Source organism: Paroedura picta, chromosome 2, assembly GCF_049243985.1.
Source record: "Paroedura picta isolate Pp20150507F chromosome 2, Ppicta_v3.0, whole genome shotgun sequence".
Lineage (NCBI taxonomy): Eukaryota > Metazoa > Chordata > Lepidosauria > Squamata > Gekkonidae > Paroedura > Paroedura picta.
Genome location: NC_135370.1, coordinates 98,301,969 through 98,316,288, shown reverse-complemented (window position 1 = coordinate 98,316,288; position 14,320 = coordinate 98,301,969). Strand labels below are relative to the sequence as shown.

Genomic DNA, 14,320 nt, shown 5'->3' with positions numbered 1-14,320 from the left:
CACAGATTTTGTGCACTTATTTAGCAGCATTTAAACAGTCTGCCTTTCTAAAAAAGATTAAATTACATAATAATTGGATATTGTGCTTTTGCCTTTTGATTGGGAGCCGTAGAATGACCTTATAAAGGCTAATATGCAGCAGAGGCATAATTCAAAATCATAACCTGAATAATCTCTCAGGGAGCCAAGAATTAAGAAATACTTCTACATCATTTCACAGAGAATTGTCCTTTTCTTGCTTCTTCCCAACAGTATTTTCAATAATACTTTTTTACTAATTGAAAGTGAAGTAACTGGTAATATCTGCAAGGGAAGGGGTTTTTCAGTTATACTTTAAAAAACTCAGCTGAAACTTAATTTAAATATTTTTTGGAGTTAACTTTTAACCAGTTAGCTTGAAAGCTGACTGGGTTTATAACCTCATTACAACACTAGAAGCAATGTGTTTCCCTGTAAAATTTAAAACAAACAACATTGGCATGTTATTAGATGTGTAATTTAAAAGGTAAAAATGGTCAATTTTTTAAAAAAAGAGGGCCCTGAAGGTCATGAAAAACAATTGTTCCCAATAGCTAAATAAATAAGAGGGGGCTTCATTGGGCAGAAGACTCACCAATTGCAAAATGCTGGCAACACAGCTTATAAGATTACTATCTAAAGCATGTTGTTTGATGGATCCCACTTTGGGAGGAAATCAAGGATAGGGAAGGTCTTCAAAAAGCCTCCAATTCATCCCTTCTCCCTCCATTTCTGAGAACTCAGGGAAGCACTAAGAACAAACAGAATAAAGATTTTACAGCCCCTGCTTTTCCACATGAACAAAAGCTCTTGTTTTTATCCTTCCGTAGTGACTAGTTACAAAAGGATTTTTCTCTAGATCATAACTGTTCACTTAGAAAAAAATGTTTACAACTTTAGAGTCTGCAGAAAGATATGCAATAAAGTCATGCCTCTTAAATCAAGAACTGAAAATACTACAGAATCTGAATTATTATTATTCAAATTGTACCAAATTCAAGTCAGACCAGTTAAAATTATCTGCAGACAGATTCCATATAAGATGCAAAACAAGCTAACAATCATGCACGTCATCTGCAAAACACAGAATTCTAGACATCAGTTGCTATCAATATGCTTCTCATGGAACAAATGCTGTCTAAAATTTTGTCTGTTGAACATCATCTATTACAAATCTTCTATTAAAAATAATAGTGATATATAATTTTCTCAGAATACTAGAGTATTTATGTGGGAAGCAATTGTATATATGTATGTATGTGCAATACAACATAAAATGTTACACCTTTTATCAAATAAATGGCATATGAATGACTGACAGAAGTGATTATGCAAAATTTATGTAGACTCCATGTGATGTGCAAGTCAACAAGGAACCATACTATTCTATATTTATATGTGAACAAAAGTGATGCTCCTATGGATTTCAAAAACTGAATGAAAAATCATGAATGGCAATGTATTATATAATGACTTAATTGCTTACCAAGGAAATGCAGCTGAAAATCATTCCTTTAAGTGATTTTTGGCAATATGCCACAATATTTGATCTCTCTGCCACATTAGCTCACCTCTGTATTTTTCTTAGCATACTATGTTTGATTCTGATTATCCCTACAAATTTTCCAGTGGAATTAATACTGGTTTCTCCCAAACACCTCTCTCTCCCTCTCAAACAGCACACCGTTTGGGTTCTCAGTACATAGCTCGCCACCGCTTTACCACAACTTAACATTTCAAGATGTGGTGAATGGAAAAATACTGCATATATTTTAAAACGTTTAAAATTTAAATTGTCCTAATAATTATTTTCTATTTGAGTAGCCCAAGAAAAGGCTATCAAAGTGAGATGACAGCGTAAAACTGACCAGTGTAATATACTGTTCTCATACCAAAGGAACTTGCAGACTCACATCATTAAGTACATCAAGTTTCAACTTTTCAAAGTTTTGTCACTCCATGTGTAAGATTACAGACAGTTTCTTAATATTACTACTGTAAATTGTGCTATTTATAATGTGTATTTGCAGGCACTCAAGGAAACAGTATCTGAACTACAATACCAATTAATTACAATAAAAAATCTCAGGGTTCTTATAAACTTTTCATGGAGTGAAGTTCTGGAAACAGATCTTGCCCTCCTTTCCTTCTCACTGCAGTTCTCTGACCCTGGGGAAATTAATGCTATGGATCAGAACAGCTTTATGAACAACAGGCTATATAGCACAGGATGTGGTAGCATAAAAGGTGATCAGGTGAAATCCCCTTCTCCTGGCAAAGCAAGCTTTCTGCACACGCAGAAGGGCAACTTGACCAAATTTCCTCTTCATGTTGTATATTTTTACTCCATCCTTGCTCCAATCTCTCCCCTCTTCCATTTCATCTCCACAACAGCTTGAGAGTTAGATTAAGCTAGAGAAAGCAGCCAACCCAAGGTCATCCTGTGAGTTTCATGGCCAGTGGGGAGTTGAACCTGGCTCTCCCAGGACTTTGTACAATACTCTAACCCGGTGGTTAATCTTACTCTGAAAATGGTGTGCTACATTCAATTTTTTGGGTTGCAAGGTCTGCACTTGTACTGTCAAGTTCCTGAAAGTATTTAAACATATTTAGGAAATACCACATACACCAGAGCTTAGTCAATTGAGCAGACTGCTTAATGGTTTGCTATAGATATTTCATATATCCATGGCCAGCTTCTCATTAAAGACTTCTCATGTATGAAGGAAACTTAACCTTAAAATGACAGATGACAATTCTGAAAGCATATGTTATCAGTATGTATGTCCATTTATTGGATTTAGATTCTGCTTTTTCACCAAAGCAGGTCACAACATTTGTAAAGTGTAGCAGTTTCAAGATTTGTATTTTCCGAGAAACTAATTTCAAGTTAGAGAGGAGTCAATCCAACTGAACCCAAAACAGGCATGTGAGGGTGACCTGGCCTGCTGGATTCTCTCCTGTCTGCTCAGAGCAAAAGGCCTTATGTGGCCACTTATGTGAGGGATTAGATATAATATAGAAAGCCTAGTAGCAGCCTCAGGTGGCTTTCTGCAGAGTTATTATTATATTTAACTCTGGGACCAGTTAAGCATATTTTCTCTTGCCTATGAAGAAACAGGTATTATAGCACTCCCTCAACTCTTTTAGAATTTATATAAGATTCAAGTAGTCATTTGGTTAAAGAGTTCCTTTGTAATGGTATGTGCTTTATTATATTAAGGGAAACATTTACACATGATCTCGAAAGAATGCAATCTATTGTTAACTGGTAATTATGGTAAAGCTAGACTTCATCATGAACCAAATGAAGAGACAGTTCTGAATACTGAAAGGAAAGATTTCTTCTAGCAACATATGGCAATATAACTTTGAAACCCTAACACCACTAAAGAAATTTAAACTTTATTTTGATTTGCAAGGTAAATGATAAGCAGTTGGACATATTCTTAAGCATAGAAGGGATGCAAATTTCTTATTTAATGTTAGCAGGCATTTCAAATGTAGAAATGTGAGCACAAAACATGAAATTGCAACAAAACTTACATTTTTGCAAAATACGAAAATATTAACAAATCATTATCTAACATCCATTATCTACCATATTAGAAACTAGGGAGATCACTTACCTCTAACTAGAGTTCTTTGAAGGTAGTATCCTCAGACTCCCTATCTTGGGAAGTGCTGCCTGTGGCAAGTTACCTCAGAAAGAGACTAGCAAGATCTAAAGAATTTTGTGTTACCTTCCATGAGACCTATTAGCGCATGTGTTGATCCCATCCTGATTGTTATAACCTCTGAGGCCATGCCTCCTTATCTACTCTCATCCATGGATCAATGGAGGATACTACCTTCAGAGAATTCTATTTAGAAACAGGTGATTTTTTCCCTTCTCCAAAAGCAAGTATCCTCCATAGTTCCCAACTGTTGAAAACTAGACAGCTAGAGTATTTCCTTTTATGAAGAACCACCTTTGCAATTCAATGTAGGAGAAAGTATGAGAGAGCTCAGGTAATCATCAGAGCATCAACACCAATTCCAGGACAAGAGCTCCAGCAGTAATCTGACACAATGTAAATGATTCTCATGTTTTGACAGAATAGAAATAATGCTGTTTGAACTAAACTGAATGTAAGGGGTCTGATATCCATGTAAGTTTATCGTATTTAAACATGAGTGAAACAAATATTCTATAATATTTAACTGAATGCTTACTCCTGACATCTCAGGGGAAGTTTTCAAGACAGATCTTATGATGGCACTTAATTTTTTATGAAGAAAATTTATTCAGCTATTCTCCATTACCTCATAGGTTTCGCTCTCAAAATACAGAGGAGCCATTTAAAACCACAGCAGAAAACAGAATGGAAAGAAGAACTATACAATCAATTATGAACAAACTGAAATTAAAATGAATTAGTCTGGTACCCATATATAACAATGGCACCAAACACAGGGAATGGGGGAGGCCAATCCAAAGTTGGAGGAAAGCCTCCAAGAAGACTCCTTCCTTCGTGCTCTCCTGGCTCATCCCAGAATGCAGAGGGCAGCTAGAAATCTTGCCACGGCATTCTGAACTAAGCTCTTCTACTGTTTTTAAGGGAAGATCCATGCAGAGCACATTAAACCACAGAAAGCACATCTAGGAGGTGACAAGAGTCTGGGTTTCTGTGGTTAGATCATGCTTCTCAAGAAAGAATCTCCACTCATGAACCAGCCAAACTGGATGCAAATATTTAACATTGCAGATGAAATCTGAACATTCATCCATAAACCGGGATATAACTATACTTCCAAGTTGCAAATAAGCTTCTTTAGGGATGCTAACATCATATAACAGCCTTATCTGGTTTCAATTCCAGTATACTAGTCCTTATCCAATATATTATTGTGACCAGATGTTGGTATGAAATGTTGTCTTGTAACATCTAAATATTGGTTGACACATCAATCCATTACATCAGAGGAAGAAAATGGTCAGCACCAGTATCTTATATAGCTTGTTTTTATTACAACCATCAGTACCATCAAAAAATCATTGAAGATATTCTTTATAAGCACCTGGCAGCATATCAACAGAAAAGACATACTGAGCTCTGCTATCAGGAAGAACTTACTGGTACATTATTACCATGAATTCATTTAACCTACACTTGTATTCCTTAAACATGCACTAGTAGGACTCAATGAAGGGTCAAAAGCCTTCTAGAACTTGCTAGCTGTTTTACTGCATAAAGACAGAAAACCCAAGATGAAGTATGTAGGAGGATACCTACCTTTTAAGAAAGTTATATTGCATTAATGTGTAATTTGTGTATAGATGCACTAGCAGTCAGTTTAATAAGTACACACCACGCTTGCAAAAGCTTGGCTGGAGCCATAAGGCCGAATGACCAATGGAATATCAAGGTATGTGTCTATTCTCCAACTCTCATATCCACACTCCAGACATCTTACGTAGTCCTTCAGCTTCCCTTGATAGAGCTGATTTATGAGATCAGCCTACAATTGAGAGAAATCATAGTATATTAGTATGGGGGATATACTGTCCTGAAGTATATAACTCTAGCAAATTTATTCATTCTGAATTGCTCTTTCATAATAAGTTCAAGATGCTTGCCTGTGTGCAATCTAACAATGACCGTCTGTTAGTCAATGCATTAACAATGGGATTTTACAATACAGACAAACATAGACTAAAAAATCCTGTACTAAATATATTCCCATATTTAAGAACATTGTAACTAACCACAATTGGAAAACTAAACTGATAATATTTGGAATTCCTCATATCTGGCCATCATTCTGGAACATGTCATAATTCAAGTAAGTCAGAGAGAAAGGGTAAAGAAGAGGCAAATGTTTTGGTTGCAAACAGTGGCATTATAAGCAGACAGCACTGCAAAGGGAAAGGGGATGAAGACAATTGTCTCACATGTTACCCCTTCCTCACAAACACGCAGTCTGATATTATTAATGTGTGTCATGGAGAGACAGACAGTATGCAAAACTTAAACGATGAAATTGAATCTGAGTACTCTTTAGTATTCCTCTGTATTCCAACACAAATCCCTCTTCCTATAACCAACCACTATTAGCCCTATAAAATCAGAGTCCCGTAGCACCTTTAAGACCAACAAAGGTACTACTGGATTCTGATTTTATTATGCTACTTCACACCAACATGACTACTCATTTGAATCTACCACTATTAGCTCTGGCAGACTTCTGGTGAAACAAACTACATGGATGACGGTGGTCTTAACTAAAGAAAAATGAAGTAGACATGTGAGGGAAACCCTGTCTTTCCCTCATAAAGCTCCACCATTTTTCTCCCATGTTGGCTTACTTCCATCAGGAAAACCTGGCTGAAAGAAAAGTGCTACAAACAATGGAATGCAACGATATAAGGTATAAAAAGATGTAGCTCTTCTTGCTCAGATTTCCTAACCCCCCAATTTTAGACATGAACAGGGAAACATACATATAAAACTTCTGACTGTTTATTGTTTGGAAACAGGGTTGATCAATTTAAACAATCACTTTAAATCATAAAAAATGATTTTAATAATTTGAGTTATAATTTAAATCAATCAATCCTTGGGACAAGCAGTAATTAACAAGGGATTTGATGTAAAGCAACATTTTCTATTTAGTATACAAACATAAAAGTACTTGTGCTAGTTTATTTCTAAAGCCTGTTGGTTCAGGCAATAACGGTTCCGCCTCTTTAATCTAATCCATTACTACAAGTACAAAATGTGTTATACCTGTTCTGTTTGCTTCCACTTTTGTTCCAAAGCATCAAACATAACTCTACAAAGTTCCTGTACATCGTGCTGTTGCCATGCTGTTGTAAAATAAAATTGTTAAATTAAAAAAAAACCTACTTACAGGATTTTAACAGCATAATTCCAAAAGAGCAAATATTGTTCTCTATTTTGCTTTTGCTTAGGACACTGCTTATTTCAGAATAGATCTTCCATGTCTTCTACTTGGCTAAAGTCTTTCTCCATTCATATTCATTAACTGTTTGGTTTTCCAAAGCACTGAGTATTTACAACTGTAGAAATATTAATAAATACTAAAAAGAGTAGTGATATATTGTATTCCTAACACAATTTCTATTTTGGCTTTAATAATACACTAGCATCTCATATTTTAAAGATAATCATAAAGACTCAAAAAAGTATCAAGTGAAATTGACACAATTTTCTGTAATGTATAAAATTTGTTTTAAATTACAAAATTCACTGAAACATATAAAGATTGTGTGCTATATAAATAGAGCATTTGCTGAGTAGATAATCCAAACAGAAATATATAATTTTATGGGTTGGGTTTTATGACTTCATTTATAAGCAGAATGGAGACACAGGATTCTGTGGCTTATGCTTCAAGATTTAAAAGAGGATGGCAAACTATACTTTCATATGTATCAATAATTATTTGGTTAATTGTCTCTTTTTCTTTATAATTTAAGCGATGGGAATTGAGCACGTACGTTTCAAGATAAGAATGGATTGTGTTTTTATATAGATTAATGATTACTCTGCTAGCCGGCTGTTTCCTTTTTTTTTCTCTCTCTCTATTTTTCTGTAAACTTAAGAAAGACAGCAGTAACTGTTAGGTTAGGACTAATATGCAATGGGAGCTGACTACATATTTCTTGAGATAATATCAGATTATACTATGTATGGTATACGCGCATAGACGATGTATAGACTGTGTATTAATAATTATTCATTAGCTAGTCGTTTTTCTTTTTCTCTCTTTTACTTTTCTGTAAATGCTTTACATAACAACAAACAATAAAATTTCAGAAACAAAAAAAAAGATAATTGAAGCACTGCAAATAATAAAAACTACTATAGAGCAACGATTGAATAGTCATTGATCTCTCCTTTTCATACATTATCTCAAAGTAGCAATTAAAAAATCTAACATTACTGCTGGGTGTTGCTTGGAAATTAAATATTTTAAAATAGCACCTAGAAGTCTATACCAAAGCTTGCACCTCCTACACTTATTAGAACATGATATTCCAATTCCGTTGAGCTAGTTTTCAATAAGCAACTAACTCATGGGCTAGTTTGGGTTCTTTATTATGCACATCTTCAATAAACAATATCTTTATATTTAGGCCAACATGATTGTAAGTTTAACCAAGCACTTAATTATATGTCTGCATACCTTCACTACTATCCCATCCAAAGCTTCGCGTAACATCTGTAGTTTCAATTGCTCTCTTTTTGCTTGTCTGTAATAACACAAACAGCCTTTGAAGCTGGAAAGGGATGCTTGTCACTGGATCTTCTTCAGATTCCTCAAATTCCCATCTATCAAAACAGTCATTTAGTATCAACAATTAATTTACAGGATATTGCTCTACAAATCTCTAGCATACATTTATTTATTAGGCAATAAACTTATTCATGTTAGACAGTAGTTCTCAAGCTGTGTCCCAGGGAACTCTTCTCAAGAGCATTTCAGTGAAAATATCAATAATGCAGAACAATCTGCCACCACTACCAACAGTTCCCTGAAGTGTGTAACTGTAAGTGAAGCTGGATATGCTCTAGAGTCCTCTTGTTCAGGGAGAACATCAACAAGCCCAAACAGGCCTGATCAGCATTATGTTTCTAAATTATGTGACAAAGTACAGGAACACATCCATTCACTAAGGTATAAAGTTTGAAAGACACTAAATTTAAATATTTGTTAATGTCTCATGAGTGGCCTTGCTGGAACTGACTTTCAGAAATGCCAATTCACAACTGCCTGCTTTCCAAACCCCTACAAAGATGCCCACTCAATCGTCTAAAAAATGAAGTGCTCTCTCCAGTGAACCCTGAGCAGAGCAAACTGTTTAAAGCATTTATTAGAAAACATGCCTGAATTGAAACCTTCCCATCTAAAATGCAGCTCCAGGGGAAGTTCTGGGTGTCTCTAGGAGCCGGACTAAAAACCACTAGTGTCACAGGTTCTTTCCATGGCTGCTCACATCATTTTAGAAGCAAATGCTTTTTTAAAATTGCCATGAAATCCCCTTCCAAATGGAGTCTGTGGTGACCCTAAGAGTTCTTGTTCTTCCCTTTTCTATGACCTTTCAAGTGCTGAGACAGCCATGGGGATTGTTTCTGCACCTGAAAAGATGTATGTGTGGGGGTAGGAACAAGGCGCTCTGAGGTTGCTGTACCACACACGTGTTTTGGATTGGGGCCTTGCAGCAAGTTATAAAGAACCACAACTGCTTCTAAAATTACATTTGTAGCAACAGAATGAACCTGGGGCCATTCACAATTTGGCTTTCAGTTTAGGTAGGATAACAGTGAGGTCCATCAGATTTAACCTATTGTTGTATGGTGTGCAAACCATATATGCCACTAAATGCTCTACAGTATGCAGAATATCCACAAAGGGTCTTCCTGAAGGCAGGAAGCTTAAAAACTATGGTCACAGCAGAAATCTAACAATTTGAATTGTACCTGAACATTTGCAAACCTACTGGAGGGAAGGTGAAAATGCTTGAGCAAAACAACCCAAATGCAGAACTTTTCTTGCTATGAACAACACCTGCAATAGATGACACTCAAATGAGTGTTCTCATGAAAGTGCCTAACAGATCTGTGTTAAAACAAAGCTTACATTGCTAGCTTCTCTTTTCTGTCATTCTCATCTTTCTTAATTGTGTATCACCAATTGCACTCTGCTTTTCTTTTTCAGTGAAACACAAGAATATTGTAGACCTTTAATTTACTGGGAAATGGGGAAAAAGAAACCTGTGTGAACTCTATGGGCAAAGTTTCCCAAATATACCCTTATGCAACATAAAGCAAATGAAATATTTATATGGCTGGAAAGCCATCAAAGATCCCTGAGAATTTTTTTTTACACAAAGTTATCTTTGCAACATTGACTGCCAAACTAAATGAAACATTCAGATATCTGTCTATTGTTTTTGTAATCAGTAAACTTTGGAGGGTTTCAAGTTAAATCAGAACTTCAAAAAAATCTTCATGTTTGAAAAAGAAAACAAAACTTACCTTATACACACATGAAGATTTTCAGTATATTTTCTTTCTTCCCCTATAATATTCTGTCACAATAATAAGGCTTATACGCATTTCTACAACTCTCAGAAGTTTATATACTTTCTTACAAACATGTTAGAAATGCAAAAATATTTATGTCAACATCAATTTTTGGCTGTAATGTACTTACTTATATAATGCATTCCTGAATTCTGGTGTCATGAAAAGTGTTTGTAGAAGGCTATTCAAATAGCAGGTCATTGCTTGATTTACTAGACCCACATATCCTAAAAAAAAGTTTAATTTTTCATTAGTAGTTGACCAAGATCCTCAAAGTAAACAAAGATGGATGGGAGGACATGTTTGGTAGCTTGACAGGATGCATCTATAGTACAATGAGCACAGCTCAACTTATGAAACAAAACTTGCCCACTTCTCTACTCCCCTGATGTAATCTCTCTTGAAATATTGTCCTAGAGGATCAGGAACCCCCATTAATAGTTCTAGGTATGACATAGATCCCCCTTCAAGGATCGCTGCCTTGGCGTGGCAAGGGGGCTTGTGTAGCTCAGTGAAGCTATGAGCTATGCCGTGCAGGGCCACCCAAGTCCGACAGATCATAGCAGAGAGCTCTGACAAAAGGTGATCCACTGGAGAAGGAAATGGCAAACCAGTATCTTTGCCATGAAAACCCAATGGACAAGTTTAAAAGGCAAAATGATATGATGCCGGAAGATGAGCCCCTCAGGTCGGAAGGTGTCCAATATGCTACTGGGGATGAGCAGACTGCTAGTACGAGTGGCGCTAGAATGAATGAAGCGACTGGGCCAAAGCCAAAAGGATGCTCAGTTGTGGAAGTAACTGGTGGCGAAAAGACAGTCCGATGCTGTAAAGATTTTTATTCCATAGGAACCTGGAACGTCAGATCCATTAATCAAGGCAAGCTGGACGTGGTTAAACAAGAGATGACAAGACTGAACATCGACATTTTAGGAATCAGTGAACTAAAATGGACAGGGATGGGTGAATTTAATTCAGATGACCATCAGGTATACTACTGTGGATGAGAATCTCGCAGAAGAAATGGAGTAGCCTTCATAATCAATAAGAGAGTAGGATTGTAGGAGAGTAGCTTGTAGGATTTTGAGCATAAATTTGCTAGCATGAGAAATGAGTGCAATGGTGCGGTAGTTTGAACATTCTTTGGCATTGCCCTTCTTTGGGATTGGAATGTAAACTGACCTTTTCCAATCCTGTGACCATTGTTGAGTTTTCCAAATTTGCTGGCATATTGAGTGTAGCACTTTTACTGCATCGTCTTTTAAGATTTTGAATAGTTCAACTGGAATGCTGTCACCACCACTAGCCTTATTGTTGCTCAGACTTCTTAAGGCCCATTTGACTTCACATTCCCGGATGTCTGGCTCCAGGTCAGTAACTACCATTATAATAAACTCTAATATCTTACTATGATTCTCTCTACTCAGGACAAACTCCAATAGTCCACTAAACTCTGAATATATATATTTTAAATATCCCTGTAGTTTCTAGACTTGGAAATCGGACTGCTGATCTCAATTTTCAAATTTTCCTCTATTATGGCAAATATTAGTCATTTCCAGAACTGTTATTTTCAACAGCAAGGCTGTGCATGTATCTGAAGGTGAGTGTACAGACAGAAAGAATGGGAGGATCTAAACAGGCCCACAGTATCTGACAGTACATTTTAGGAGAGGGAACTGACACACACACACACCACTCGTCCTGATCCTTTAGGTTGAAAACCATTAACGGGATTACAGCTACTACCATACAAAAGACTAGGAAAAAAAAATGTTAAGTATTTCCAGCACCCTGTAATAAAAGTTGTAAATATGATATATCAATAGAACATTATTTCCATCAAAGTAGAAGTGGCTGCCTAAAATAGTTGTTGTTAGGTGCGAACCCATCGCAACCCCACTTCCATTGCTACAAGTCATCATATTTTTCTACAGGAATTTCAAACACACTTTATTGGAATAATAAACTCTTCACTACTAAGTGTCTATCACCTCTGCTTTACTAGATTCCAAGTTGGTGAAACCATGTTACTTAATAGGTACACTACGAGTTACACTAATAGGTATACTAAGAGTTAAAAATGATAAGGATGATAAACAAATGGCCATATATCCATTCAGCAACCACTCAAGAGGTAAAGAGGAAATACATGTTTAGTATTATAATAGAAGGGGAGTTGGTTTTTATACCCCGCTTAACAGTATACTGCCATTTTGCTTGTAAGCACATAGTCACAGAAGCTCATCTGGATACACTCTCTCCTACTAATACATAATTTCTTTTTAATGAGGAACAAGTTAAATCATTTTCATTTGTGATAACCTTTACACAGTGAAAAATAACAAGCCATCATACCGGTTTCTGATTTATTCAGAATTGATGAATAGGAATAATTCTGAGTGACGTAATCATTGGAACAACCAACTGAGCCTTCTCGTGGAAGTGGACCTATAAATCGGTCTTGATTACGATCATGTTCTCCACTGGATTCCTCCTAAAAATTTGGTAACATAGTGCTTTGTTAAGGATAGAGGTAATATATATCCTTCAATTGAAATACTTAAAGAAAACCAGACGTTAACAATGTACATTCAAGATAGGCAAAATGCAAAATCATAAGACTATACACTCAATATGGCTTCAGGCAAATACCACCCAGGGAGATGTGACCAGAGGAGGAAGCATGTGCAGCTTCAGACTGCTCAGACTATCAGGAACTTGCAATGCCTCTCTTACTATGGAAGTGCAGGTCACCAAAGTAGCATGCCAGACTTTTTTCCACCTGCACTAGGCAAAGCTAGTAGAGCCCTACATGGCCCTGGAACCCCAAGCCACAGTGATCCACATGATAGTCACCTCCAGGTTAGATTACTGTAACTCTCTCTATGTGGGCCTTCCCTTATCCTTGACCCAGAAGTTACAGTTTGTCTAAAACATGGCTGCGCAGGTCCTATCAGGGACCCCATGGAGAACACATATACAACCAGTTCTCCAACAGCTGCACTGGTTGCCAGTTAAATTCTGGATCAGGTTTAATCCCACACACAGCAATCTACTCAGTAAATTCAAACTGGCTGACAGCCCAAGAGACATGAGCTTGGCCCTGGCTCCAGCCTGGTGGAATGAGTTGCTGGCAGATGTGCAAGCCCTGATAAAACTTCCAAAATTCTGGAGGGATTGCAAGATGGCACTCCTCCACCAGGCACTTGATTGAGGCCAAAATCACTATTACCATCAAACTGGGCACCCCAGCTAGACCCCCACCACCCTCCATTTCATGCTTGGTTAATAGCTGTAAACATCCTTAATTTCTAGGCACATAGGGATAATTGGAGCGATGATTACCAATACTGATAGGTTTTTAATGTATTTTAATATTAAATTTGTACTGGTTTTTAACCCTTTGTTGTGAGCTACCCTGATACCGCTTGGAGAGGGGTTGCCTATAAATAAAAATATAAAGAAATTATAGGTGCAAGAAGTGGAATACCTGCCTAGCTACTTAATTCTGCTACCTAACAAGTAATCTGTACAATTCAAAACTGATAACACCATTCAACTGGTAAATGACAAAACATATCAAAACATCACCCCCTTCTGGTAATTGCAATACTTCTTCATATCCCAAACTATAACAGCAGTTTTTTATACTCCTGCATAGAACTAAGTGGTATACAAAGTCACATTTCTGCACCAGCTGTACTGGAGCAAATCTTTAAGGCAAGATGGTGAGAAAATATTCAAAACTATATTGGGAGGTCCTAACATAATATACCCCCTTCAAGGATCGCTGCCTTGTTGTGGCAAGGGGGCTTGCGTAGTTCAGTGAAGCTATGAGCTATGCCGTGCAGGGCCACCCAAGACGGACAGGTCATAGCTGAGAGCTCTGACAAAAGGTGATCCACTGGAGAAGGAAATAGCAAACCACTCCAGTATCTTTGCCATGAAAACTCTATGGACAGTTCCAATAGGCATAATGATATGACGCTGGAAGATGAGCCCCTCAGGTCGGAAGGTGTCCAATATGCTACTGGGGATGAGCAGACGGCTAGTACGAGTAGCGCCAGAATGAATGAAGCGGCTGGGCCAAAGCCGAAAGGACGCTCAGCTGTGGAAGTAACTGGTGGCGAAAAGACAGTCCGATGCTGTAAAGATTTTTATTCCATAGGAACCTGGAACGTCAGATCCATGAATCAAGGCAAGCT

General features: G+C 37.0%; 1 protein-coding gene across 3 annotated transcripts in view; it reads right to left on the bottom strand.

Annotated features, from left to right (window-relative positions):
* Window positions 1-14,320, bottom strand: part of USP47 (ubiquitin specific peptidase 47) — a 73,230-nt gene that overhangs the window by 33,091 nt on the left and 25,819 nt on the right. For all 3 annotated transcript variants that reach the window (XM_077321814.1, XM_077321813.1, XM_077321815.1), the window contains 5 exons: window positions 12,471-12,609; window positions 10,243-10,339; window positions 8,212-8,357; window positions 6,789-6,868; window positions 5,371-5,520 (listed from right to left, as the gene is read on the bottom strand). In XM_077321814.1, coding sequence (XP_077177929.1) covers window positions 5,371-5,520; window positions 6,789-6,868; window positions 8,212-8,357; window positions 10,243-10,339; window positions 12,471-12,609 — 612 coding nt within the window. The remainder of the gene's footprint in view (window positions 1-5,370; window positions 5,521-6,788; window positions 6,869-8,211; window positions 8,358-10,242; window positions 10,340-12,470; window positions 12,610-14,320) is intronic.